We start from the raw sequence: 25,120 nt of genomic DNA, 5'->3' as shown, positions 1-25,120 counted from the left end.
CACAAAATAAAATAACAAACACAAACAAACAAACACCCCTAAAACATGACAGGCTGTTGAGATGGCTCAGAAGGTAGAAACAAGTGCCTCCAAGCCTGACAACTGGAGTTCATTCCCCAGGATCCACACAGTAGAAAGGAAAATTCTCTTGCAAACTGCTCTCTGACAATCGAGTATTCACACAAGTGTACACACACATACACACACACACACACATCATATATACGTGTGTAAAGGGGTGGGGTTGGTGGAGAGGTGGCTCACTGGGTAAAAGCATTTGCTACCAAGCCTGATGACCTGAGTTCAATTCCCCAGGACCCACGCATGGTGGGTGGAGAGAGCCAACCCCAAAAGCTGTCCCCTGACCTCCACACGGGAACTGTGATGTGTAGCATCTTCCTCCTCTCAAATGAACATAAAAAGATATGTAAGTAAATAAATAATGAGAAAGAGTAACAAAATCAGTTTATAAGCACAGATGTCAGAACCATATCACTAATTCTTGGAGAGTGGAAGGGCACCACCCTAAGGGCAGCCAAAAAACATGAAAGAAAAAACAAAACACGTACTTACAAGTGGTTAAATATTCCCAGTATGACACCAAAAGTCATGTGAAAAATTCCTAAAATCACAGACATTTTCATCTTGAAGGAGTTGAGGAACGTGAGGCGGTTTGTGGCCAGGTTCCAAATCTAAGGACAAAAAAATGAACAGAGCAATGGAAGTGCCATTGGCCACACAGGAGAGGTCCTGGACCACAGGGTGACCATCAGCCGCACAGGACTGGGTGACTCTGGGTTTACAGAGGGCACACCACCTGTCTCTTCGTGTTTTCGACTGAGTTCTCTAAGACAGGGCCCTTTGGGGCAAGAGCTTGCTAGATCCCTGCTAGATCTGGCTGCAGAGCGGGGCAGCTGAACATTCTGTGAATACTATTCACCTTTTGGGTCTTGCCCAGACCTCAGACTTTCTCTAAGTATACAAATGACACCTCTGGGCAGGACTGAGGACAACTGAGACTGTAGGTCTGAGACCAGCCATACTGTGAGCAGCCTCACCCACACCTTCCCAGCCAACGCAACAGTGCTGAGATCCACTTTCAGGACAACTCCTCAGAAAGTCTTCAGGACACTGGTCCAAAGCTTGGCCTACAGGCATCTGCCTGCTGAACCATCTCATGGGATAGGAGGAGCCTGGCACCCTAGGGCTGCCTTAGTTCTCTCACCTTCCACCCTAGATCAAAGGCAATTCACACAAACATGAAGCAGCTCAAGAACCTGGCTGGTACCCACAAAGGATCAGTTCTTCCACAGAAAAAGACCATAGCCTCAAGGATCTGCTGGCCTCTCCTGCACTGACCTGGCTCCCCAGGTGGCAGGCCACTCCACTGACTGCACTTACAGAGAGGCAGCAACACCCCAGCACCTTCCCTCACACACGGGGAAGGAAGCACTCACAGGATCAATTCCGAAAGGATAGGGGCCTCGGAAAACTCCAGGGATGTTCGGGTCCAGCTGCAAAGTTCTGCTGTGCTTGATGGTACTGTCACTGAAATAGAGGGCAGAGCAGGTCGTCATGCAGGGAGGAAGGGGCGTGGGAAAGGCACACCCACCTGTGGCATCCTTGTTCACAGGCCACTCACTTCCAAAGCACCATCTGCCTTTGCTCCTCTGGAGAGTGGCTGGAGCTGTACATGGCAGACACATTCCACCCAGAGCCAAAGAGGTTCACAGACTTGGAGAAACAGTCGTTGTAGATGAGGCCGGTATACACAGAGAACAGCCCCATCAGCAGCAGGATATACCGGCCATCAAAGAACATCCTAAGAATCTGAGAGAAGACAGCGTGAGAGCAGACTCACTCACTGGACAGTGGGTTCGTAAAGGGAAGCTCATAATGGCTCATTCCAGCCTTTCCTCTAGGGCTTCTAAGAAAACCACATACCAGTGGGAGTCTTACACACAGGGGGATCACAAGTTCAAGGTCAGCCTTTGGTATGTAACAAGTTTGAGTCTAGTGGACTACCTGAAACCATGTCAATCACTCCCCACCAAAAGCACAATAAACACAACGAAGCTCTCCTCCAGTCAAACAATGCAAGCCCTGTCAGGGCTCCCACCGTCCACCGTGTACAGGCTGGTGGGCGAGCATTACCTCTTGTGACTGGCTGAGTCTGGGGTGATTCTCATTCAACACCAGTAAGAGGGCAAACAGGAACATGACAAAGCCGTGCCCGAAGTCACCAAACATCACCGCAAAGAGGAACGGGAAAGTGATGATGGTAAAGAGAGCTGCAAAGACAGGGGGTTGGCAAGCTCTCAGCAGGGCCTGGGGTTAGCATGGACACAAGTGCACACGTGTGTGTATGCACATGCACACACACACACACACACACACACACTTTCTCACAGCTCTCAGGACTGTAAGGTCATTTAATGCTACACTAAGCTGACAAAGTGACAGCACTTGACACTTGACAATCATCTATTCCATTCCTCTATCAAAAGCACTAACAGGGCTAGGCATGGTGGCACACACCTGTAAGCCTGGCACTCAGGAGGAAGAGACGGAAGGATCACCAGAAGTGTAAAGCCAGCCCCACTGTGACTGTTTCAGGCTACTCAGGGCTACTGGGTGAGACCCTGCCTCAGAAACCCAACAAAAGCCAAGGCTGAGCTGATGAAAGTACAAGACTGTGCTCATCCAGATGCCCCACCTGGGTTCACTTCTCTGTAGCTCCCGACACCATAGGCATCCACGATGTTCTGGAAACCTTCAGTGAATTTGTTGGTGCGGATCAGAGTGGGAGGCGTTTCTTTCGTAGGGATTGTGTTCATGAACGAGGGGATTGTAGCTCCGCTCTCTCTCTTCCACACAGAAAAGAAAGAGGAAAATGACTGTCCATGAGAACAGCTACAGACCAACACGTGATGCACACAGCTGGCTGTGCTCTGCTCTGCATGCTCACAGACACGGGTCGCAGCATGGGACAGCAAGCAGAACAGCCAGAGTGGCCGGAGGACAGAAGCTGAAGCTGGGGCCCCTGGGAAGGAGAGGGATGGAGCTAGAACCCCTGGGAAGAAGAGCAGGATGGAGCTGGGACCCCTGGGAAGAAGAGCAGGATGGAGCTGGGACCCCTGGAAGGAGAGTGGGACAAAGCTGGGATGAGAAAAATGGAGGCAGAATCAGGCCCAGGGCAATGAAAAACTGACATGTGAGCCAGGTCTGCAGTGCAGGCCTGTGGTGTCGGCAGTTAGGAAGTTTGGACAGGAGGATCTTTGAAGGTGAGGCCAGCATAGCAACAACAGAGCAGAAACTTATACGGGGAGAGATAAGAGAGGAGGGGAAGAGGAAGGAAGAGGGAGGGAGAGGGAGGGAGGGAGAAGAAGGGAGAGGGAGAGAGAGAAGGAGAGAGAGACAGACAGACAGACAGAAAAGGAACCCTGAAGTCTAGGACTTTATCTCTTAAAAGTGGTCTAGAAAGGGCTGGTGAGAGGGCTCCGTGGGTAAAGGTGCTTGCCTACAAGCCTGATGACCTGAGTTCAATCCCAGGATCCACTTGGTGGAAGCTATACAATCCCTGCAAGCTGTCCTCTGACCTCCACAGGCACTGTAATACCCACATACAGCAAACACACTGCATAACAAAAGTAATTTAAAATAGTCAGCAAAGAGGAAGTTAGATACAACTACAATATACTACAATATTACCTAATTTACAAAAAGAAAATATGTAAAAAAAATATAAATTGTATCACTGTGGCAGAGCCCTCTCTGTCAGCTTTCCCTCAGTTTCAGTGCACTGTTCACACTTGCCCAGAAATGCACGCTATCTACAATGTTCACACTTGCCCAGAAACGCACGCTATCTACAGTGTTCACACTTGCTCAGAAATGCACGCTATCTACAATGGTCACACTTGCCCAGAAATGCACGCTATCTACAATAGTCATACTTGCCCAGAAATGCACGCTATCTACAATAGTCACACTTGTCCAGAAATGCACACTATCTACAGTGAACAATAGAGGAGAAACAGACCCACATCCAGGGCAAGAAACCAATGGCATGTATGTTCACACCAGTAAGCTGAGCGCCTTCAGCAAACAGAAAGAAACCCAGCCTCACTCAGCAAGAGCTGGAGCTGGGGAAATCCTTCTGGAAGACCTGCACAGGCTAAGTAACAGGTCATGTGTCGTTCTGTGCAGTGGTGTTTATAACCAGAAAGTACCTGACGGGCTGAGAACCAGCTAATAAACCAAGATGTGTGCCTGCAAGAGAATCTGGTCATAAAAACAGAACTGTTTTTACTCAGTAGAGAGAGCACCACACAGTCTGCTGTTTAGAGGAAGCCAATGCTAAGGAGCTGTCTACCATCCGCCATCCTCTGCACTTTCCAGAGGAACTGCAGGCCAAACAAAACGGTTCTTTAGACATTAAAAAAAAGAGAGGAAGGAATTTAATTCAAAAGGTAAGAGGAAAATAAAGACTGCCTGTGCCTGAGTCTGTGCCTACCCCTAGGCTTATGCATATCCAGCCACAGTGACAGAGATAGGACAAAACTGAAGCAGTGCCCCTAGGGAGGGACCGTCAGTCACAGTTCAGGATGTTCTCCCCACTCAATGCCCAAGAGATCTACTCTTTCTTCCCCCTGTACACTGTTGTATTATCTATGTGAGGGCTCCAGATCTCTTAAGAACTGAAGTTACAGACAGCTATGAGCCACCATGTGGGTGCTGGGAATTGAACCCAGGTCCTCTGGAAGAGCAGCCAGTGCTCTTCCTGCTGAGTCATCTCTCCAGCTCTAGGAGAACCATTCTTCAAAGCTTTAGTCTGAAAGCAGGGTTGGGCAAGTCCCTTCTCAACACTCTAAAACACTTTTTCTGTTTTGGTTTTGGTTTTTGAGACAAGGTCTCAGACTGGCCTCAAACTCTCCAACCTCCGGCCTGAGCTGTGCAGTACCCTATGACACACTATGCAGTGTGTGGTCTTGGTCTGAGGGTCCTAATGGGGCAGGGAGCCTTACCGAGCCTTCCTCCAGTGCTCTGCGCAAGCCTGGCAGGTCCACCTCGGGGCACCAGACCTCAGCTATGAGGCACTTGTTGGTGACGTCGAAGCTGCACATGTTGAGCATGTGGTAGATGGCTTTCATCTTCCTCACCTGAATCACACGGCTGCACACTGACTCGGCAGCTTTGCACAGCACCTGCCTCAGGTAATCCTCCGTTTTGTGCAGCACCTGTGGGAACAAGCACGGGCTTTATGACTACACTCACAGTTCTAGTCCACTGGCATAACCACCTTTCGGGAACTCTCCCAAGGAGGATCATTTCACGTACCTGCTCCCACAGCAAGACCATCAGGAATGGTCAGAGACCGCCAGCTCACCAACATACTAGGTGGCCTCCAAGAACAGAGCCCAAGGACACTGAAGAACTCAGACATCCTGTCAGTGGTGGCCTGACAGAAGGGTGGCCCTTTGCCTCTCAACTCACCTAGTCCTGGCCTAGCTCTGAAAGCTACCAACCCCATTTCCAGCCCTTAGGTTTCCATGTGTGGAAATCTGCTCCTCAGTGACATCAAGAGAAACTCAAATCTTAAAGAGGCAGGGTGGGGTGGCCCCCACCCCTCAAGCCTGTCTTCATTGCTCAAATAATGACTTGGCATACCAGAGAGACACAAAGGGCTTTTGCCTTCACCACTACCTGGATTTGCAACTGCAAACAGATGCTCCAATGGCAGGAATGCATGGTGACAGTCCACAACCAGACACCCAGTTGACAGAGAAAGCAGATGGCCTTGCCATGTCCCCAGCCCCGGCTTACTCACCGTGTAAAGGTCTTGGATCCGGGTATTGAGCCCCTCCTGAATCTCCCTGCGCTCCTCAGCCGTGTTCGGATATGGGTAAATGTGGCAGTGGTAACTAGAGGACACAACGCAGCAGTCAGAGCAGGAGGGGCTGCTTCTGAGACCCCAGACTCTATCGTGCCAGGCACACCAGCGCCAGCACCAGGCAGGGCAATGACACAGCCACATGGGAAGGCCTTGCACACAACTCAGTGGACATACAGCAAATGGATCCCAAAACATTCTCATATCCATACCCACCACGACTCCAGGAAGCCTGTTCCCAGCCCTACCTTCCTGAAATTCACCTGAGGTTAAGAACCATCAAGCAGGCTAAAAGCAACCTTAAAACAACATGCCAGGATGGTGGTGGCACAACCTGTAATCCAGCACTCAGGAGGCAGAGGCAGGAGAATTGTAAGCTCAAGCTGGCTACTGTTTCAGGGTTGACACTGTTGAGGCTGGGCTGTCCCCGCAGGCCCTCTGTCCTTAGACACCCAGACAAGAAACTGCAGTCGCCCTACACTGCCCACTGAGCTGTGCCTTTCTTTCCCTTCTACAGAAGCCACTTGGAGACACCCTCCAGGCCTCTCTGCAGCAGCCTGGCAAAGGCAACAAAGGGACTTCACTGAGTGGGTGCAGCTTTCTTTGTCACACTAAATATATCTGTCTACTGCAAGGATACAGCTGGGGCCAGAGATGCCCTGGGTTCAGTTCCCAGTTTGAGCCACCCACATGGTGGTTGAAAACAGCCAGTAACTCCAACTCCAGAGGATTCAATACCCAACAATAGGTGATTACCAAATGTATCCAGTTGATGGCTTAACTAACTAACTAACTAACTAACTAGTGTACCTAACAAGTCTTAAAACACATTAAATAAACAAAAGAATCCGAGGCCTGGGGTAGCTCAGTGGTAGAGAACCTGCTTGGCCTCTGAGTCCTGGGAGAAGGGGAAGAAACAAAGCAATGAAGCCTCCTTTCTCACCAGTCACATATCTTCTTAACCTTGTGGCCGATCTGCTCTCCCCAGAAGGAGATCAGGAACACATACCACTTTATGACTTCACCCTACAAAGACAGACAGAGGGAGAGCATGGTGAGCTCTGTGCACACCCTCAACCCTGGTGACTCCCACTCTCCCAGACCAAGTTCACTGCCTGAGGCAGTAGGTGCAGTGCAGTGCTCTTACTGAAGCGTATCCATGACTGCAATTCACCCGCTCACCAAGACAACCCCAACCTGGCAACCAAGCTGGTTCACAGGCGTCTGCCGAGCCAGACCCCCTCAGTATGAGGTGAGCACACTGGGTCAAATTCTGCCTTCTCCCGATTCAACTTTTTATTGTAACTAAGTGCCTTCCCCATCACTGCCATGACTTCCCTGTATATGCTTGTTGATGATGGTACTGTTTAAATGGCCACTGTGGTGGTTTGAATATGCTTGGCCCAAGGAGTGGCACTATTAGGACATGTGGCTTTGTTGGAGACATTGTGTCACTATGGGGGTGGGCTTTGAGTCCCTCCTCCTAGCTACCTGAGAGACAGTCTTCTCCTACTGTGGATCTGGGACTTTGGATTTAGAAAGCAGTGGAATGCTTTAAGTGGGACTTAATAGCTATCCCAGTAGGAATATGGAAGACTTTGTTGCTAAGGGTGATTTGAACTGTGGAAGCCTGGCTCTACAGGTTTTAGAGAAGAATTTTAATATGTGACCAAGAGACTGTTTTTATGGTATTTTGGTGCAGAATGTGGCTGCTTTTTGCCCTTGTCTGAAGAGTTTACCTGAGGCTAAGGAAAAGAGATTTATATTAATTGCATTGACAAAGGAGGTCTCAAAAAGGCCCAGCAGAGACTCTGTTCTCTGGTTTAGTCTCATGAAGAGCATTTTGATCAAGGATAGCAAGCTGTTTAGCTGGAGCTAAGAAATTAGTAATGATTAAGAAGAGACCAGCATCACTGAGGTGAAATCTGGGAAGTGTTTTCTGAGAGGACAAAGAAGCTGTGTTCCAGAAATAGCCAAGGCTGTACCTCGTGCTACAGCTGGATTTGGTAATGTGTAAGAGTCACCCAGATGGTACGAGTTTTGAAGACATGAAGGGGTCATGAAGAACAGTTGAGGCTTGGTACTGAGAGGCCAGGGAAGGGCACTGATGAAGGTGCAACTTCAGTTTCAGTTGAGGGCCCATGACGAAAGGAGTCATGCAAAGAAGCTGAGGCTTGGCACCATGAAGGGAACCTATTAGTAAAGCATAGTTGCAGCAGAAGACCACAGCATGTTGGAGATACCAGTTCCATGGAATGACCAACAACAGCAGAGGCGATGGAGTGAAGTCAACCAGAGCTTAAGAGTGCTGCAGAGGGCAGAGCTGGAGAAGTGACCCAAGCCCTTTTGAGAAGCCCAGAAGATTGTGGGTGGATTCCCAGACATTGAAACAATAAGCTGTAACACTGAAGTTGCCTTGGAAATGAAGATGTTAGAGGTGCCAGAGCCATGGGAAACAGTCAAGGAGAAAAGTTTGTTGCAGTCAACAAAGATGAAAGGAGTTGGAGATCTGAAGAGCACTTTGACATCAGACATGGAGATCCAGAGTTTAGAGTTTGCCTAGCTGGGTTCTGGTCTTGTTTGGCCCAGTATTTCCTTACTATGATATTTTGGAATGTAATGTATATCCTATGATATTTGAGGTATGTGATCTGCTTTTTTATTTTGACTTTATAGGGAAATACAGTTAAGTGATTAAATGAATCTAAGAGAAGACTTTGAACTTTAAACTTTTAACATTGTTGAGACTGCTATAGACTATGGGGACTTTTAAAGTTGGGCTAAATATATTTCACATTATGCTATGTTTAGGTATGGGCCCCTCAGACTCATATATATTGTTCATAGACTTGAACAAGCCTATGGGGGCCAGGGAGTGGAAATGTGGTGGTTTGAATATGCTTGGCCCAGGGAGTGCCACTATTAGGAGGTGTGGCCTTGTTGGAGGAGCTGTGGGGGGTAGGCTTTAAGAACTCCCTCCTAGCCATGCAGGAGACAGTCTTTTCCTGTTTGCCTTCGGAACAAGATGTAGAACTCTCAGCTCCCCTAGCATCATGCTCTCCTGGATGCTGCCACGCTTTCTGCCATAATGATAATGGATGGAATCACTGAACCTGTAAGCCAGCCCCAATTAAATCTTGTCATTTATAAAAGTTGCCATGGTCATGGTGTCTGTAAACAGCAGTAAAACCCTAACTAAGACAGCTGCCTTGGTCATGGTGTCTCTTCATAGCAATGAAACCCTAAGACAGCCACCAAAGAACATATCTAGGATTCAGTGAGAACAGTCTTCTGGAAATCTGTGTGGGTGAGCCTCCTCAACACCAGTTAGAGCACAGTTAAAAAGAGTCGACAATGCATGGTAAACAAGTCAAAGAGAAACACAAACAAAGTAAGGCCAGACATGGCTCACTGATGAACAGTGACCACTGATGCTCGAGAAGCAAGCCCATGCTGCCCTAGGAACAGAGAAACCCCATAGTATTTGCTGAGTGTTTACAGTGTCTTTGAACAACATATTTCTGTGAATAATAAGAATCAGCATCATTACAAAATTTCAACAAAATGGATGTCTGTAAGCTCAGCGGGGTGTACAGAGCTCACCTGGTGTGAATGAGGGCCTAGGCTCAGCCCCCAGCACGGAGAACACAACTGACACCCTGTTTGTCAGAAACTGCTGAGCTGCCAAGGCTAGGAGCAGCTGAGGGAGCTGTCAGGCTGATGAGACATGATAGCCAGATGGCAGAAACATTACAGAAAAAGCCAGGTTGGAGGGGCAGTGAGGCAGGGTGTGTAGCCATCTTACACTGGTGGAAAAGAAAGTCCCAGAGGACTATTAAGTATTGAGAAAAAATGAAGGTGACCTGGAGAAAGACTGAAACCAAAGAAAAAGCCCACAAAGAAGCATGCTGGAACAGGGGAAGCCCTCCCCATGCTTGGACAGAAGGGTACGAGAAGAACAGATGGGACAGACAAGCCACCACAAGGAATGGGGCCTTCTACTGGAAGCCACTGGAAGATTCTAAGAGCGAGACGCCCTGGCAGAGCTAGCTGGATGCTGGGATGAAACAGGGGCAAGGTGGGGCAGGGGTAATACTGTGGGATGGGCTACTGAAACCTAGAGGCAAGAAAAATGCAGCCAAGACCCCAACCAAAACGGATTGAGCAGAAGAAAGCGCATGAGCCACACTTCCTTTGTTCCTCAGCCCGGCCTCTGAGTCTGGGGATGGAGCGGAGTGCAGAAGATGTTGGGCGTCCTGAGGCTTGTGGACTGAGCCTTAGACGTGGAGCTGCCGCTTCCTGAGATGGGGCCTGGGAGCCCAGACTTAGGAGAACTGTAGGGCTCAGTGTGAGCGTGAGGTGGAAGCATCTTTGGGTATTCACACACACAGGCAGCGGCCTGCCTCTGAACAGCAATGCCCCAGCTTCTGCCTCTGACAGGCACTCACCGTCTCGGGGTCTTCCAGAGACTCGTCCAGCTCTGCATAGGTCACAATGGTGTACCCTTTGCAGGCCCGCCACAGCATTCTTTCAAATGCTTCGACTTTGCCTTGCTGAATCAGGCCAGAAACGAATCTGTGAGACAGTGAAGACCCCGGCATTAGAGGACTGAGAGGACCTCTGTCTCCTGCAGGCCAAGAGGCTGGTGTGAGAGCCATCAAGCGGCAAGATATCCATGTGCTGGGCAAAGGATTACTGACACTGCCATGGCCTATGCATGGCCAGCTGACTAAGGGCAAAGTTGTAGACTTTCCAGACCAAACCAGAAAACCAGCTGCTGTGTACTTTACACTGACTTGGGGTGTGAAGACCCTATAAATGCCAGTGTGGAAGAGGACAAGCTCCAGATGCCAGCAAGGTGAGTGAGGGGATGGGGAGAAGCCACCATGGCCATGACTTCCTGCTCAGAGGACTGCTCCTTAAATGAGTGATGGCCAGGAAAGTAAAGGAGCGTCCGCAGTCACCTGCTCACAGCTGTGCTTCTCATGGACACAAGAGAAGTCCGCTCAGAGAACACAGAGACACAGCACAGAATTCAGCCAGAATTGGGTATTAGTTCGCATCGCTTCCAAAAACTCTAAAAAAAAAAAAAGTTCCAACAAAAGCCCTGTTCTAAGAAATACAAATGGCCCAGGGCTGACAGCACTCCCAGCTACCTGTGAACACGGCAAGTCTCTCCAAAGGAATATGTCTTTATACCAATCTTCACTGCATGCCCTAATGAAAAACCCAGGACTGTGAAACAACTTTTTTAGCTGGAGAAGTGATTCCATTACAGAGCACTTGCCCAGAACATGCTGGGCTCTGGCTTCAAACTCAAGAAACATAGAAAAGAAAAAGAGGGCTGGCAAGAGATTTAAGGACACTGGGAACACTCTTCTCTGCCCTCCATGTGCACACCAGAGTACAAATGCACCAACCCCCAAACACACGTGCTAGACAAGAAAGATAAAAAGCAGGAGATGGCTCAGCAGTTAAGAGCACTGAGTGTTCTTCCTGAGGGCCTGGGTTCGATTCCCAGTACCCTCGCGGTGGCTCACAGTGGGCTGTAACTTCAGTTTCAGGGCATCTGCTGACCTCTGTGAGTCCCAGGCACATTCATGGTATCCAGACATACAAACAAGCAAAACAGCATATACATAATCCTTTTAGTTAAAAAGAAAGAAAGAAAGAAAGAAAGAAAGAAAGAAAGAAAGAAAGAAAGAAAGAAAGGAAGAAAGAAAATCATAAATTTTAAAAAGTAAAATTTAAAATAGAACTTCACAAGTCACACAAGGAAATGCATTCTCACTGGGTCACTGGGTCAGGAAAGCTGAAGGAACAGACAGCAGAGCCAGGTGTGGTAACACGCACCCGCCATCCCTGCACTTGGGAGGTTGAAACAGGAGGATCGGAAGCTCAAGGTCATCTTCAACTACATTGTGAGTTTGAGGCCAGCCTGGGCTACATGACACCTTGTCTCAAAGAAGAAGGAGAAAGAGGACAAGGATAAACAACAAAGGAAAGAAAGAAACTGAGGGCAAGTGCAGCCACTGGAAGCCTCACTCAACAGCAGACCCAGCAGCGGCTCAGCAGGAGAGGCACATGCTGCCAAGCCTGAGCTGGGTTCCCAGAACCCACAAGGTAAGGGAGCACTGACTCCTATCATCTGTCCTCTGACTTGTGGGAACTCGAGTAAATAAATATAGGGAAAAACAAACAAAACACAAAAACCAACCATCAACCCAGAAGAGACCCCCGTTTCCACCACAGCACTTGGTGCTTCAAAGACCAATTATGTTGGGCTCATGGGGTCAACACTGGGGAACACAGATGTAGCTTTTCTCCAGTTCAATATACCAAGAGAAGAAATCCCTTCGGCTTTCAGCTACACCAGTACTGTGTGATTAAGTCCAATGTACAGGAGCCCAGTGTTCTCTGAGAGACGATCACTCTGGGCCAATCATCGTCTGTAAATGGCCCATTCACCCACTCTATGGCCCAAGTCTCCTATTCTACAGGAAGGGGCTTGGCACTCACTGTCACCTACCCCAGCTTGGCGCCCAGCCGCTGCATGCAGCTGTAGTCCAACAGAGAGTCACTCTCTAAGGCGGGAAACTCTTCATACGTGGGCTCAAACTGGAAGGACACAGAAGCAGGAACACTGTTAACAGACTCCTCCCTCACAACACGCACGCTTCCAGACAAGCCCACAGAGGCACTGATAACCAGGAACGGATGACAACTGAGATGGGCAAACTGCCCCATAAGGAAAGTCACGATGCCATGCTTGACAGGTAAATGGCTCAGACACTCCCATGAGAGTAGTTGTAAGTCAGGCTGCACTTCAGCTTGAGAGAGACACTTATTGTATCTTGGGTAACAACTACAGCAAGCCAGAGCAAACACAGAAGGGATGAGCCCCATCCCATGCAGCTAGTTCAGTGTGGTGCAGGCTGAGAGGCCGTAACTGAAATGAAAGGCTCTGTGCATATGGTGATACTGGAGCATCCACACAAACACCCTCAGCCCACCAAGCCTGAGTGACACCAGCATGAACCAGTCTTCACTCGTGAGGAGTTTCTTCTTGCCCTCTCTACTCACAGCCTTTAAGAAAAACAAAGATTTTTTTTTTCCCTCATAACCATAAAACATTTTGCTTGGGGCTGGAGAGATGGCTCAGTGGTTAAGAATACTTGTTGCAGCCAGGCAGTGGTGGCGCACGCCTTTAATCCCAGCACTTGGGAGGCAGAGGCAGGCGGATTTCTGAGTTCGAGGCCAGCCTGGTCTACAGAGTGAGTTCCAGGACAGCCAGAGCTACACAGAGAAACCCTGTCTCGAAAAAAAAAAAACAAAAACAAAAACAAAAAAAAAGAATACTTGTTGCTCGATTCCCAGGACCACACGGCTCGCTGTTCATAACTGTCTATTAACTCCAGTTCCAGGGTATCAGCCGCCCTCTTGTGCCCTCTGTGGGTTCACACACCCATACACATAAAATAATAAAATACAATAGAGGCCGGAAAGATGGGTTAAGAATGCTGACTGCTCTTCCAGAGGACCTGGGTTCGGTTCCCAGCTGCTACGTGGCAGCTCACAACCCTCTATAACTCACATACATAGTGTACAGGTATATATGCAGGGAAAACACCACTACACATAAAATAAAAACATTAAAACACAGTTTTTAAGAAATTAAAGACAAAACAAACCATCTATTTCTCAACCGTAAACTAAACGATCTCGAGGCAGGAAGTGGTGTCCCTGCTAAAAGCAGCAGCACAAGGAGACACCTATGACCCAACCCCAAGCAAAGCAGAGAGTGAGGCAGACCACTTAAAACACAGAAAACAAAAACACATCTATGCCGAGCCCGGCAGCTCCCCCTGTAATCCCAGCACTTACTCCAATTTCAAGGACAGCCCGGGCTACCTGTGAGACCTAGTCTCAAAAAATTAAATCTTAGCAGGCCCTGAGAGATAGCGCAGTTGGCAGGGTGCTTGCTAGTTTGACAAAGCTAGCTTTAACTCCAGGACTGGGGCAGCGGAGAGACAAGGATCAGAAGTATGTCAAGCTGCATAGAGAGCCCAGGGCCAGCCAAGGCTATACAAGGCTGTTTCGACGGTAAACATAAAGGCAACACATGTAAACGAACTGACAACAAACCCTGCAGGCAGCATTGGTGGACCCTGCGGTATGACTTCTCCTGCTGACACGTACCTCCACATTCCGTCTGATGAAGGTCTTTGTGACCCTAAGCATGTGGGTATACTCCACCAGTTCCAGCAGGTTCTTCCTCAGCTTCTCCTTGTTCTTGGTGACTTCTCTGAGCTCCACCTCGAGCTTCTGCAGCTGTTCCTACAATGACACGGCTGCTGGTGAGAGCAGGGCTTAGTCTGAGAACGCCCCCACAACCCCGAAGTCACCGAGGTGAAAAGGCCACAGTGCCTGGCAACAAGCCAGAATGCAAACGTGCTGCGGGTGTGAGAACACGTCGGGACTGCAAGGTTCACCAGCTCATTTTAGTTCACGGTGTGAACCCACCATCTGCCGTCAAACATCTGCCTACTGCAGTGACCCCAGCTCCTGCAGGCCACATGTGGGCTCCCACCCCAGTCCCAGCTACTGCTGGCTTTCCTACAGCTGCTTGTCCATCCCACAATGGAAATAATCTAAGATCAGCTTTTCAGAACATGTTCTCCTGTCTCCAGCTTAAGAGTCTCCACTTGGTCCCACCAGAATACTAAGGCTATACGCACTCGAGAAAAGCTTCAGTGGTCACAACCAAGTGTCCTTATCCTTCAAACCACAGACACAGAATCTGTAAAACAAGCCACTGAGCCAACGCTCACTCATTCAGAACCACCCTTCCTGTTCCCCTTACTGTGCTCTGCATCGTCAGAGCTATCAAAGTCATCTCTCTGCCTATAATTACATCATAACCAGGCACTGGCCATATTTCCACCATGACCTGGCCACCCAGCTGAACCAGAGGACTGCCACTGCTGTTGCCAGGGTGCCATGCTTAACATGAGCTCACACACTAAGTGGCTGGCTACTTCTTCCCAGACAGAACAGCTGGCCACAGAAGGGCCTCAACAATACCATGGCCACTATTTCAAAAGAGTGATGAGGATGGCCATATTTCTTCTGAGTGCCAACCCCAACAAGAAGTCTATAAGGGCCAGTGTGCTAGTGCAGGCCTTTAATCCCAGCACACTCAGAACCAAAGGCAAACAGATCTCTATGAGTTTGAGGCCAACCTGTTCCAAGCCAGCCAGGGTTACATACTAAGACCTTGTCTCAAAAGAGAAAAAAACAAAAACAAAACAAAAAAGTCTGGAGTCTCAGACAACACCCCATGTTCATAGGTGAGGTGGGGTGATATTCCATTCCCAGCATGCTGACCTCCTGCTGGGAGCTTGGAGTAGGACCAACATGAAGGCCCAGGCCTGCAGCCCCCAGCACTGGAGCAGGGACAGGTGTGCTAGGATGGGTAATTCCAGAGTGAGCATCCTGACACCTCCCCTGACACAAGAGAGACTAAATTCTCCTTAGGCTCCTTCCAACAGCAGTTTACTACAGTCAGACAAAACAGTGGGGGTTTGCGCCCCCAACCCCCTGTTCTTTATGTCAGGCTGTAGTGCAGGGAAGAGAGACAGAGAGGCAGAGAGGCAGAGAGGCAGAGAGAGGCAGAGAGAGGCAGAGAGGCAGAAAGGCAAAGAGAGAGGCAGAGAGGCAGAGAGGCAGAGAGGCAGAGAGGCAGAGAGGCAGAGAGGCAGAGAGGCAGAGAGGCAGAGAGGCAGAGAGGCAAAGAGAGAGGCAGAGAGGCAGAGAGGCAGAGAGGCAGAGAGGCAGAGAGGCAGAGAGGCAGGGAGGCAGGGAGGCAGAGAGGCAGAGAGAGGCAGAGAGGCAGAGAGGCAGAAAGGCAAAGAGAGAGGCAGAGAGGCAGAGAGGCAGAGAGGCAGAGAGGCAGAGAGGCAGAGAGGCAAAGAGAGAGGCAGAGAGGCAGAGAGGCAGAGAGGCAGAGAGGCAGAGAGGCAAAGAGAGAGGCAGAGAGGCAGAGAGGCAGAGAGGCAGAGAGGCAGAGAGGCAGAGAGGCAGAGAGGCAGAGAGGCAAAGAGAGAGGCAGAGAGGCAGAGAGGCAGAGAGAGGCAGAGAGGCAGAGAGGCAGAAAGGCAAAGAGAGAGGCAGAGAGGCAGAGAGGCAGAGAGGCGAGGCATCAAGCACCGTGCAGGAGATTTGGTAACCCTGGAACCTTTGCTGACAAGTGTCTTCAGGAGTGAGTTACCTGCATTTCTAGAACATGTTTAAGAGGTGGTGCGGGAGGACTGGCCTCTCCCTCAGGCAGGGGGATATCAGCTCTGGTGATTTCCTGCACCAGGTACACTGTGAAAATAAGACACAGAGTCAGACAGTCTCACTGTGACCCTTTGCAATCCGAACCCTGGCAGCCCCAACCTGCTGTGTGCACAGATCATGCCCGTCCCTGTCATCTCCTGCATATACTGGCTATACCCAGCTTCTTTCGTAACTAAAACCACGGCTAAAACAAGTTTGGGCACCTCCTCCTGTGGAAGACACTGAAGGTGCAGACCTGGACCCCCACCAGAGGCAGTGAGCTGGTGTTCCCCACTGAGATCCTCAGACAAAGTCACAGCAGAGCCAGGCTCCCCTGCAAGGCAGCAGGCAGCGCTCTGCTCTGCTTTTAGGAGCCTCATTCTACACAAGTGATCTGTCCACAAGTGATGATGTCACTTAAACACATAATCTATTAATATGCAAATAACTAGCATGTTAAGCAAGAGATTCCACATGACTAAAGGTTACTGTTAACATTAGGGCTAGAAGCCGGGTGAAGTGGCACATGCCTTCAATTCCAACACTCAGGAGACAAGAGACAAGTGGATCTCTTAGTTCAAGGCCAGCCTGGTCTACAGAAAGTTCCAGGCCAGCCAGGGCTATACAAAGAAACAGTGTCTTGAAAAACAAAACAAAAAAATCTGACAAATAGATATTAAGGCTGGAGAGGTGGTCAGAGCACTGCTCCCGCAGAGGACGCAGTTCAGTTCCCAGCATCCACCTGAGGCAGCTCACAACTGGACCTCATGTGGACCATAACAGTTCCGGAAGATCTGGTGCCCTCTCCTGGCTTCATTGGGCACTGCACTTATATGTACATAGTCACACACACAATTAAAAATAATAAATCTTTTAAAAAATATTTTGCTAATTTAAAATCCTTAACTAAAAGTTCAAGTGTTGTCTAGAGAAACAGCTCTGCACTTAACAGCACTGAGTGTTCTTCCAGAAGACCTAAGTTCAAGCTGCGGCTCCCACACTGGGCAGCTCACAACCACCTGTAACTCCAGCTTTAGGAGACACAACAGACCTCTGTTCTCCAAGGGTTTATCTGCACTCATGTACTCACACAGACAGACAGACAGACAGACAGACACAGACACACACACACACACAATTAAAAGTAATTAAAAATAAATCTTAAAAAAAAGAAAGGCTGGGTGTTGCTGCTCAGACCTGTCCCATTAGAAGGTAGAAAACAGCAGGAGGATCAGAAGTTTAAGGTCTGCCTCAGCTACACACTGTGCTTGGGTCCAGTCTGGGCTACAGGAGACCTTGATCACCCCACTCCTGCCCCCCCCCCCCAAAAAAAAAAAAGAAGGAGAAGAAAAAGAAATCTCTAAATGAAGGGGAGTTCCTCACTGAGGAGCTATTAGCAACTGAGGGCCACTGGCACAGGCAGTCTGTCTTCTTGGGGGCTGTGGCCCCCAGTCACCTGCCCGTGTCCTAATGGATGCCCCACAGCCACGAACACACTGGTGGCATAGGCAGACTAGGCAGGTCGTTAAAGAAAAACAGGACAGGAAGTTGGGACTGGGAGGGGGAGGAAGAGAGTGGGGAATGAACATGATCAAGATGCCTTGTATATGTGTACAAAATTTCAAACAATTAAATCATTTTAAAGGGCTGGAGAGATGGCTCAGTGGTTAAGAGCACGGGCTGCCCTTCCAGAGGTCCTGAGTTCAATTCCCAGCAACCACATGGTGGCTCACAACCTCTTCTGGCATGCAAGTGTACATGCAGCTAGAGGACTCATAGATATAAAGTAAATAAATAAATCTTTTTAAAAAATATTCTAAAAGTCAAGACTCTCTTACACCCAGATTACTTCTACAGATTTTAGAGATGAAGGAAATCCCATGAATGGGCTACTGGGTTGTAAAAGTTGAGCAGAAAGCACCAACCTACTCCATTCACAAAGGAAGCCCTGCAAAAACACCACATGTTATCAAGCTAGCTGTCAGCCATTTCCTGCCTTTCTTGTTCCTAAATAACCACTTAAGTTGAGTGAAGAATATTAACATGTGTACAAGGTTCTTAACCTATAAAAAAAACTATACAAGATGGCCTGAATAAGCCATGACACATCAATACCACGGAATACCACTCAGCTGCCATCAAAAATGATGTGTTTATGTTTGTACAGAACAGGGATCAACTGCCCCCCCCCACGCCACCTCTCTCTCTCTCTCTCTCTCTCTCTCTCTCTCTCTCTCTCTCTCTCTCTCTCTCCCCTGTCCCCTCTCTCCTCTCTCCTCTCTCTTCTCCCTGCCCCAGACAGGGTTTCTCTCTGTAGCTCTGGCTGTCCTGAAACTTGGGCTATAGACCAGGCTGGCCTCAAACTCAAAGATCCACCTGCCTCTGCCTCCAGAGTGCTGGGATTAAAGGCGTGCACCACTCTATTCATCTATATTTTCTGAAAGAAACAGATAGGTTTATATCAAGATAAAAAGTACTGAAGATTAAGATGGAAGACAAACTTACCCAATATTCGTTCTAGTTCTTCACACCTCTTTACCTCACCAACAAATTTTCTTTGAAAAGAACTTACATTTTGGTTGAGCTGAGAAAAGAAAGAAAATTTTAAGTTGCCAAAATTTTAAATTTGCTTATATTTATCTAATTATTTGAACCATTTTGGTGGGGGAATCAAATGCAGGCCTGGTTAAATTCAAATCTCATTTTTAGTTACTTAGTCCTTTTAAAGCTTGCTAGTGCTGGGTCACATTCTGCCACTGAGCGAAGGTAAAATCTGTTGGAAGGAAATTATCACTGCCGGAGGTTTGAGGGGCACACACTGTCACTGGCCACTGAACAGGAGGACTGGCAGGGGTTTCTAGACAGCAAGTGGGCAACTGTTAACATTTGAAAAGACTGAAAAATAGCCCTTGGCTTAGAAGCAACCCACGGAAAACATTTAATTTAAAGAAAAAACATGAGTATGGATATGAAACTTGTAGGAACGGCAACTTCAGAGACAGAAAATCTAGACCAAGAATCAAACAATAGGAAATTGGTGGGAGTGGAGGTCACTGGTGAATGCTGGTCCAGCACGCAGGAGCCACATAAAACTGGAGTGGTGGCACACACCTATAATTTCAGCACTTGGAGGGCAGGGGCAGGAGGATCGTAAGTTCAAGGTCATGTCCAACTAGACTTGGGGTTCAGAGCCCTGCCTCAAACTAAAGCAAGCAGATATTAGAATGAGTTGAAAAGTTAACATGCTAATTTCTTCCCTAGATAACTTAACACAAGTAATTACTGTCTTAATAATAGCAGCAATATCCCACTTTTTGTTTGTTTTAGTTTTTCAAGACAGGGTTTCTCTATGTAGCCCTGGCTGTTCTGGAACTCGGTCTGTAGCCTCAGAGATCTCCCTGTCTCTTGAGTGCTGGGATGAAAGGGTGTGATGATATGTTCACCTAATACCCATAAACTTTTCTATGAATCGTTTGTGAGGACGGGCACTTAGGGTACAAGCTGCATCTGGATTGAGGCAGCATTTGCCCTGGGAAACTGTTGACCCAGCCGAGCAGGAGCTGCTCCCAAAGCCTCAGCCCCCAAAGCCTCAGCACGTGTTCTGGAATCTCAGCTTCTTTTGAAGCTTTAGCCAGAAATCAAAAATGGGGTTTCACTTCTCCATCTCCTTCCTCTTACTCTGGAGGTCATTCTTATCCAGATGAATCAGACAGTGTCACTTCTGGGCAACTGAATGGGAACCAGGAGCAGGCAACCAGCTCTGCCTGCAGCTCCGCTTGCCAGTGGCTTTATGCCGTGGCTTAACTCTTAACAGCAGGATCTTTTGTGAAGAGGTGTACTCCTGCCTCAAGGATGCTAACAACCATCACCAGCAGCAGCAGCTTAGACTGTCACTATTTTTCTGTTGTATGGGTTATAATCTGGGTTTTTTTTTTTTTTTGGGGGGGGAGTATCCATTTAAGGTTGCAGTCACCTTAACTCAAAGCTAATGGTATAAACATACATTTCAATAGACCCCTTCCTTTGTTTTTTAAAATATTCTCTCTCTCTCTCTCTCTCTCTCTCTCTCTCTCTCTGTGTGTGTGTGTGTGTGTGTGTGTGTGTGTGTGTCTGTCTGTCTGTCTGTCTGTTTGTCCTGTGGTGTGGGCACATAAGTGTAGGTGCCTGAGGAAGTCAAAGGAGTTGGAATTACAGACCACTGTAAACTGTGGGTGCTGGGTACTGAACTCCAGTCCTCTGCAAGAGCAGCCAGTGCTGTTAATTGCTGAGACATCCCTCGAGCCTCCTGCCTCAGCCTCTAGAGTGTGGTAATACCACACCCAGCTCCAGGCAGTGGAGAGAGTACTAAGTACTACAGGACTCAGCCTTTCCTGACCCAGCACCCAAAAGGCCAAGGAAAAAAGCTGTCCTCAGAGTAGAGATGGAATTGAGCCCACCTGTCCCTTCAGGGCCACAACCTCTCTCTTTCCAGGCCTTCCCACTGCAGTCACTACAGAAATCCTTCAGCTGCCCCACCCCCTCCAAGGGTGATGAGCAGAAAGGCCCAAATAAGCCAAAAATGGTTGGTGATACCGACCCATGAATGAGCTCGGGACCCAACAGGAGCTTTAATACCGATGCCTGAGCTGACAGGGGTCTATACCCAGCACCCTTGACTTCAGCAAAACACTTTTGCTTTATTTTCCTCTTAGAAAGAGCAGCAGCGCTTATCAGTCAACTCCCTGCAGGAGTGGATGGAACAAACAGACCTGATATAAAAGCCTGCTTCCCTTGCCACTGGAGCCTGGCTCTTTCTGGTGATACTCAAAGCACCACACCCTACCTGTCAGATATGAAGATCCAAGGGCTGAAGTCCAAGTGGCTCCAGGACCCGGGAAGGGCACTGCACCTTGCCTGCTACCTCACCTGTCATTTAGGAGTCTCCCGAGACAGTGCAAGATTGTCTATATCAGATCGTGGATAGTGATGCGCCCTCTTGAGAGTAAGGACCCATCAGAAAGATACAGGGAAATGGCCACATTTCCCCACACTGGTGGGGTTCAATGCCATTAGTAGGTATCAGGCCCTATTCGGCAGCCTTTCTGCACTGTTCTCCATAGCACATATCTTTGTAGCTCATGATCAGTGCCTCCCCGTTGTCCTCCCAGACTGTGAGCCCCTACGGCACAGGGACTTCATCTGCCTCACTGTCCCCACGGCCAGAAGTCACTCAATAAAAAGCTTTTGTATTCATCCAGCAATTGTTTATTAATGCCAATAAACGCCAGGGCCCGCGCCGCTCGAGAAAAATGAGGAAAAGAACAAGTTGGGCAAGGTCCTGACCCTTAAAGGCTGGCAGAGCACAGAGGCTGAACATAAGCCAATGGCTGCGTTCATAAGTGTGTCATTATAGTTGCAGAGACAGCCTCCATCCCACACCTACTGAGTGTGACCCAGGTCCTTGTCACTTGCCAACCATGCGGGCGTATCATTACACAGGAATCAAAAATTCAAAAGCTCTCTAAGGAGTCACAACCTGTCTGACTACCTGATCCCTCTTCTGCCTCTCTTATCCCACATAGCACTGCTCAGAGAGATCCCTCCTTAGTCACCCAGGAAAACCACCTTTGGGGAACCTCCTCCTCCACATCTTCCCGCTGCCAGCTCCTGTTCCATCCGGATCTCAGCTCAAAGACCATCTCCCTGGAGGGAGTCTCCCTTGACTACCCTGCAAAGCCATCTCCAGAGACCCTCGTCTTTCTCCCTGACAGCTCCAGTCCCAGCTGGGTCTCCGCTCAAAGGCCACCTCCTCAGAGGGGTCCTCCTTGGTTACCCTGCAAAGCCACCTCCCTGCCGGAGTCCCCGCGGTGCCAGCCTGCTTTGGCGGCGACCAGCCCGGGACCTCACAGGCCCGCAGGCCGCGGGACACTCACGTCTCGGAACTGCACCAGGCCCTTCTCGCCCAGCGCGCTCAGACACTCGTAGGCCGTGCCCGACTGCAGGAAGAGCTGCGCCAGGCACATGCTCTCGCTGCGGAAGAGGGAGCCCATGGCGGCGCCGCCTCGCTCAGCCTCCAGGGCCCGCGCACCCGCACCATGGGGCTCCCCTCCGCTGCCACCGCGGCCACCGCTCAGCCGCCGCCACAGCCACCCGCCACGGCCCGCCCACCGCCGCAGCCGGTTCCGGTTCCGCCCCGGGGAACCGCCCACCGCAGAATAACCAATGAACGGCCGGAATCGTGGCAGCCCGTCACTACGTCTCGGCCAATCGGCGCACAGGAGGCAGGATTCCCTAATTGGATGACCCCCTGCGCGGCTTTCAGAGTTTCTTATTTCAGTAGTTAATGGGATTTTCGTGGATCCCAAACTGAAGCTCACAATTCTCCTGCCTCAGTTTTCCCAGGATCAGGATTGTAGGCGTGCCCCACTACGGCCAGCTACTTTTGAAGATGTTTTTGTTTTATTCGAAACAGAGTCTATGTAGCTCTGGATGTCCTTATGTAGATCTGCCTGCTTTTACCTCCCGAGTGCTGGGATTAAAGGCATGCACCACTACGTCCAGCACATATTGAAGTCTTTTTTTCTCCTCTTCCCCTCCGCTCCCCTCTTCTCTCCTCTCTTTTCTGACAGGGTGTCATTATGTAGCCCTGGATGTTCTGGACTTCATCTTGTAGACCAGGCTGACCTCGAACTCACCGAGATCATCCTGCCTCCACCTCCTTGTGCTGAAATTAAAGATGTGCACCATTGTGCCCCGCGGATTTATTTCTTCTTAAATTTTCTTTACTTTTGAGGATTTCATACATATATACAACCAAATTATGATCGTGTTCAGCCCGTTTCTCGATCCAACTCTCAGTATTCCAAAACGTTCCCCTCTCAATTTCATGTCTTCTTTTGTGATAACCCCCTAAATCTAATTAATGCTGTTCATGTGTGCATGGGTACGGGGCCATGCACCAGAGGATGAGAAATATACTTCTCTATTTGCTTGCTTGCTTGCTTGCTTATTTATTTATTTATTTATTTATTTATTTATTTATTTATTTATTTATATGATAGAGTCCCATGTATGCCAGGCTGGCCTCAAACTTAACAAGTAGCTGAGGATGACTTTGAACTGCTGATCCCCCTAACGACCCATTCTGCATCCAGCAGTGCTGTGATCACAGACAAGCATTAGGTCTGTGTTGTGCTGGGGATGGAACCCAGGACTTCATACATGTTAGGCAAGTATTCTTAATAGCTTAGGCTTTTAAAAAAAAAAAAAAAGTGAGTTTTGGGGTCTGGAGATAGCTCAGGACTTAAGAACACTTACAACTCTTGCAGTGAGCTTTGGGGTTCCCAGGACTTAATCAGGTGTCACACAGCCACCTGTAACTGCAATGTCAGGGACTTCAATGCCTTCTTCTGACCTTGGTAGGCTTCTGCACATATATACACTCAAGCATACAAACAAATCTTTTAAAGAGATTTTTATTATTTTAAAGTGTGTGTACGTGCATGCATAACTTGCACAAGCCAGAGGATTTAGATGCCCCAGGAGCTGAAATTAAGAGTGAGCTGCCTGACATGGGAACTAAACTCAGGTCCTCTAAAAGGAGAATATGTGCTCTTAACCACTGAGCCATCTCTCCAGCCAGCTTAACGGGGGTCTGGGGAAGTCTCTTAACCATTTTGCGTGACTCTAAGTTCTGTTTCAAGTATACAACCCTTTGATTCTTAGTGAAGGCACAGAGGATGCAGCCATCATCCTTGATCTGAGAACATTCTATTAACCCAAAAGATACTGGTTCAGTTGCAGCCAGCCACCACCAGTTGCCTTTGTCACAGTGCATTTGCCAGCCTGGGAGGGGTGCAGTCTGTGGAACTGGGCTCTAAGTGGTACAGTGTGTGGTCTCTGTAATCCTCAGCCACACTGCTAGCCTCCGGCAATCATGAGACTCTGCAATAACACACGCTCTGATGTGTACTTAAAATCTCTGGCTTCTTTTACTGCATTTCAAATAAAACCCAATCCCCTCCCCGTTGCACAGAATGCATTCGAGGCAGCTTCTGCTTCCTACCATGGTTCCTTTTGCTGGGCCATACCTCCTTCCTGCTTTTTCCTGTCGACACACTTGAACTCTGGAGTCCTTCAGTGTTGGGGTCCACACTAGCCCCACGTTGGGGCGGCCAAAATAATGTTGGGGTCCACACTAGCCCCACGTTGGGGCGGCCAAAAAACGTCGCAGCCCAGGCAAAATGTTGAGGCCCGGGCCAACCCACGTTTGGGCGGCCACTGTATCCTGGCCCAAGCTGCCGCTCAGGTCTGCGGGTGAGGGCAGACTCTACCTAATGTTTGATGTGTCTGATTTGTCTGATCTCAGTCTGATTCTGTCTCTGCCTTTTATATGTCTTACTTCTAAGCCACGCCTCTAAGTTACACCTTTAATCATGCCCTTAGGTCTTGTCTCTAACTCTGATCTCTATACTTCTAAGTCATACTCTTAAGTCACACACCTTTAATCTCACGCACCTTTAATCTCAAGGTATCTAAACCAAGATTATCGGAGTGTGCTCAGCTGTTGTAGGCTATTGTAATCCAAGACTCATGTCAGGGTATATGGCTCAAGATGGCTGCAAAGCTGATAGCCGCTTTCTGCTAAAAGTCGGCCCCCAACACTTCAGTTTAAAATCCTGGCCCACTGGACCTTCTCAAAGCTGACTCCTTCAGATCTCAGCTCAAATGTCCCTGTACTGGTTAGGTTTTACTGTCAACATGACACAGTGTCACCAGAGACAAAGGAGTCTCAACTGAGGGATGACACAGATCTGACAGCCTGGTACCCATGATTATGGTGAATTACCTTGATTGCTGATTGATGTGGAAGGTCCAGACCACCACAGGCAGTGTCAGCGCTGGACACATGGTCCTGGGCTGTTTAGG

At 48.9% G+C, this 25,120-nt stretch overlaps 1 protein-coding gene across 1 annotated transcript in view; it reads right to left on the bottom strand.

Moving 5' to 3' along the window:
- Atp6v0a2 (ATPase H+ transporting V0 subunit a2) overlaps positions 1 to 22,365 on the bottom strand; it is a 32,441-nt gene extending 10,076 nt beyond the window's left edge. Inside the window, exons 1-14 of the mRNA XM_076922923.1 lie at positions 22,126 to 22,365; positions 18,719 to 18,797; positions 16,164 to 16,261; positions 14,093 to 14,230; positions 12,423 to 12,511; positions 10,342 to 10,468; positions 6,837 to 6,919; positions 5,831 to 5,924; positions 5,028 to 5,240; positions 2,717 to 2,867; positions 2,155 to 2,291; positions 1,643 to 1,830; positions 1,458 to 1,548; positions 574 to 692 (exon numbers count right to left, since the gene is read on the bottom strand). Coding sequence (XP_076779038.1) covers positions 574 to 692; positions 1,458 to 1,548; positions 1,643 to 1,830; positions 2,155 to 2,291; positions 2,717 to 2,867; positions 5,028 to 5,240; positions 5,831 to 5,924; positions 6,837 to 6,919; positions 10,342 to 10,468; positions 12,423 to 12,511; positions 14,093 to 14,230; positions 16,164 to 16,261; positions 18,719 to 18,797; positions 22,126 to 22,242 — 1,724 coding nt within the window. The 5' untranslated portion in view covers positions 22,243 to 22,365. The remainder of the gene's footprint in view (positions 1 to 573; positions 693 to 1,457; positions 1,549 to 1,642; positions 1,831 to 2,154; positions 2,292 to 2,716; positions 2,868 to 5,027; positions 5,241 to 5,830; positions 5,925 to 6,836; positions 6,920 to 10,341; positions 10,469 to 12,422; positions 12,512 to 14,092; positions 14,231 to 16,163; positions 16,262 to 18,718; positions 18,798 to 22,125) is intronic.
- Positions 22,366 to 25,120: the final 2,755 nt, after the last annotated feature.

Source organism: Arvicanthis niloticus, chromosome 24 (assembly GCF_011762505.2).
Source record: "Arvicanthis niloticus isolate mArvNil1 chromosome 24, mArvNil1.pat.X, whole genome shotgun sequence".
Taxonomy (NCBI): Eukaryota; Metazoa; Chordata; class Mammalia; order Rodentia; family Muridae; genus Arvicanthis; species Arvicanthis niloticus.
This window is presented reverse-complemented; position numbering and strand designations above follow the sequence as displayed.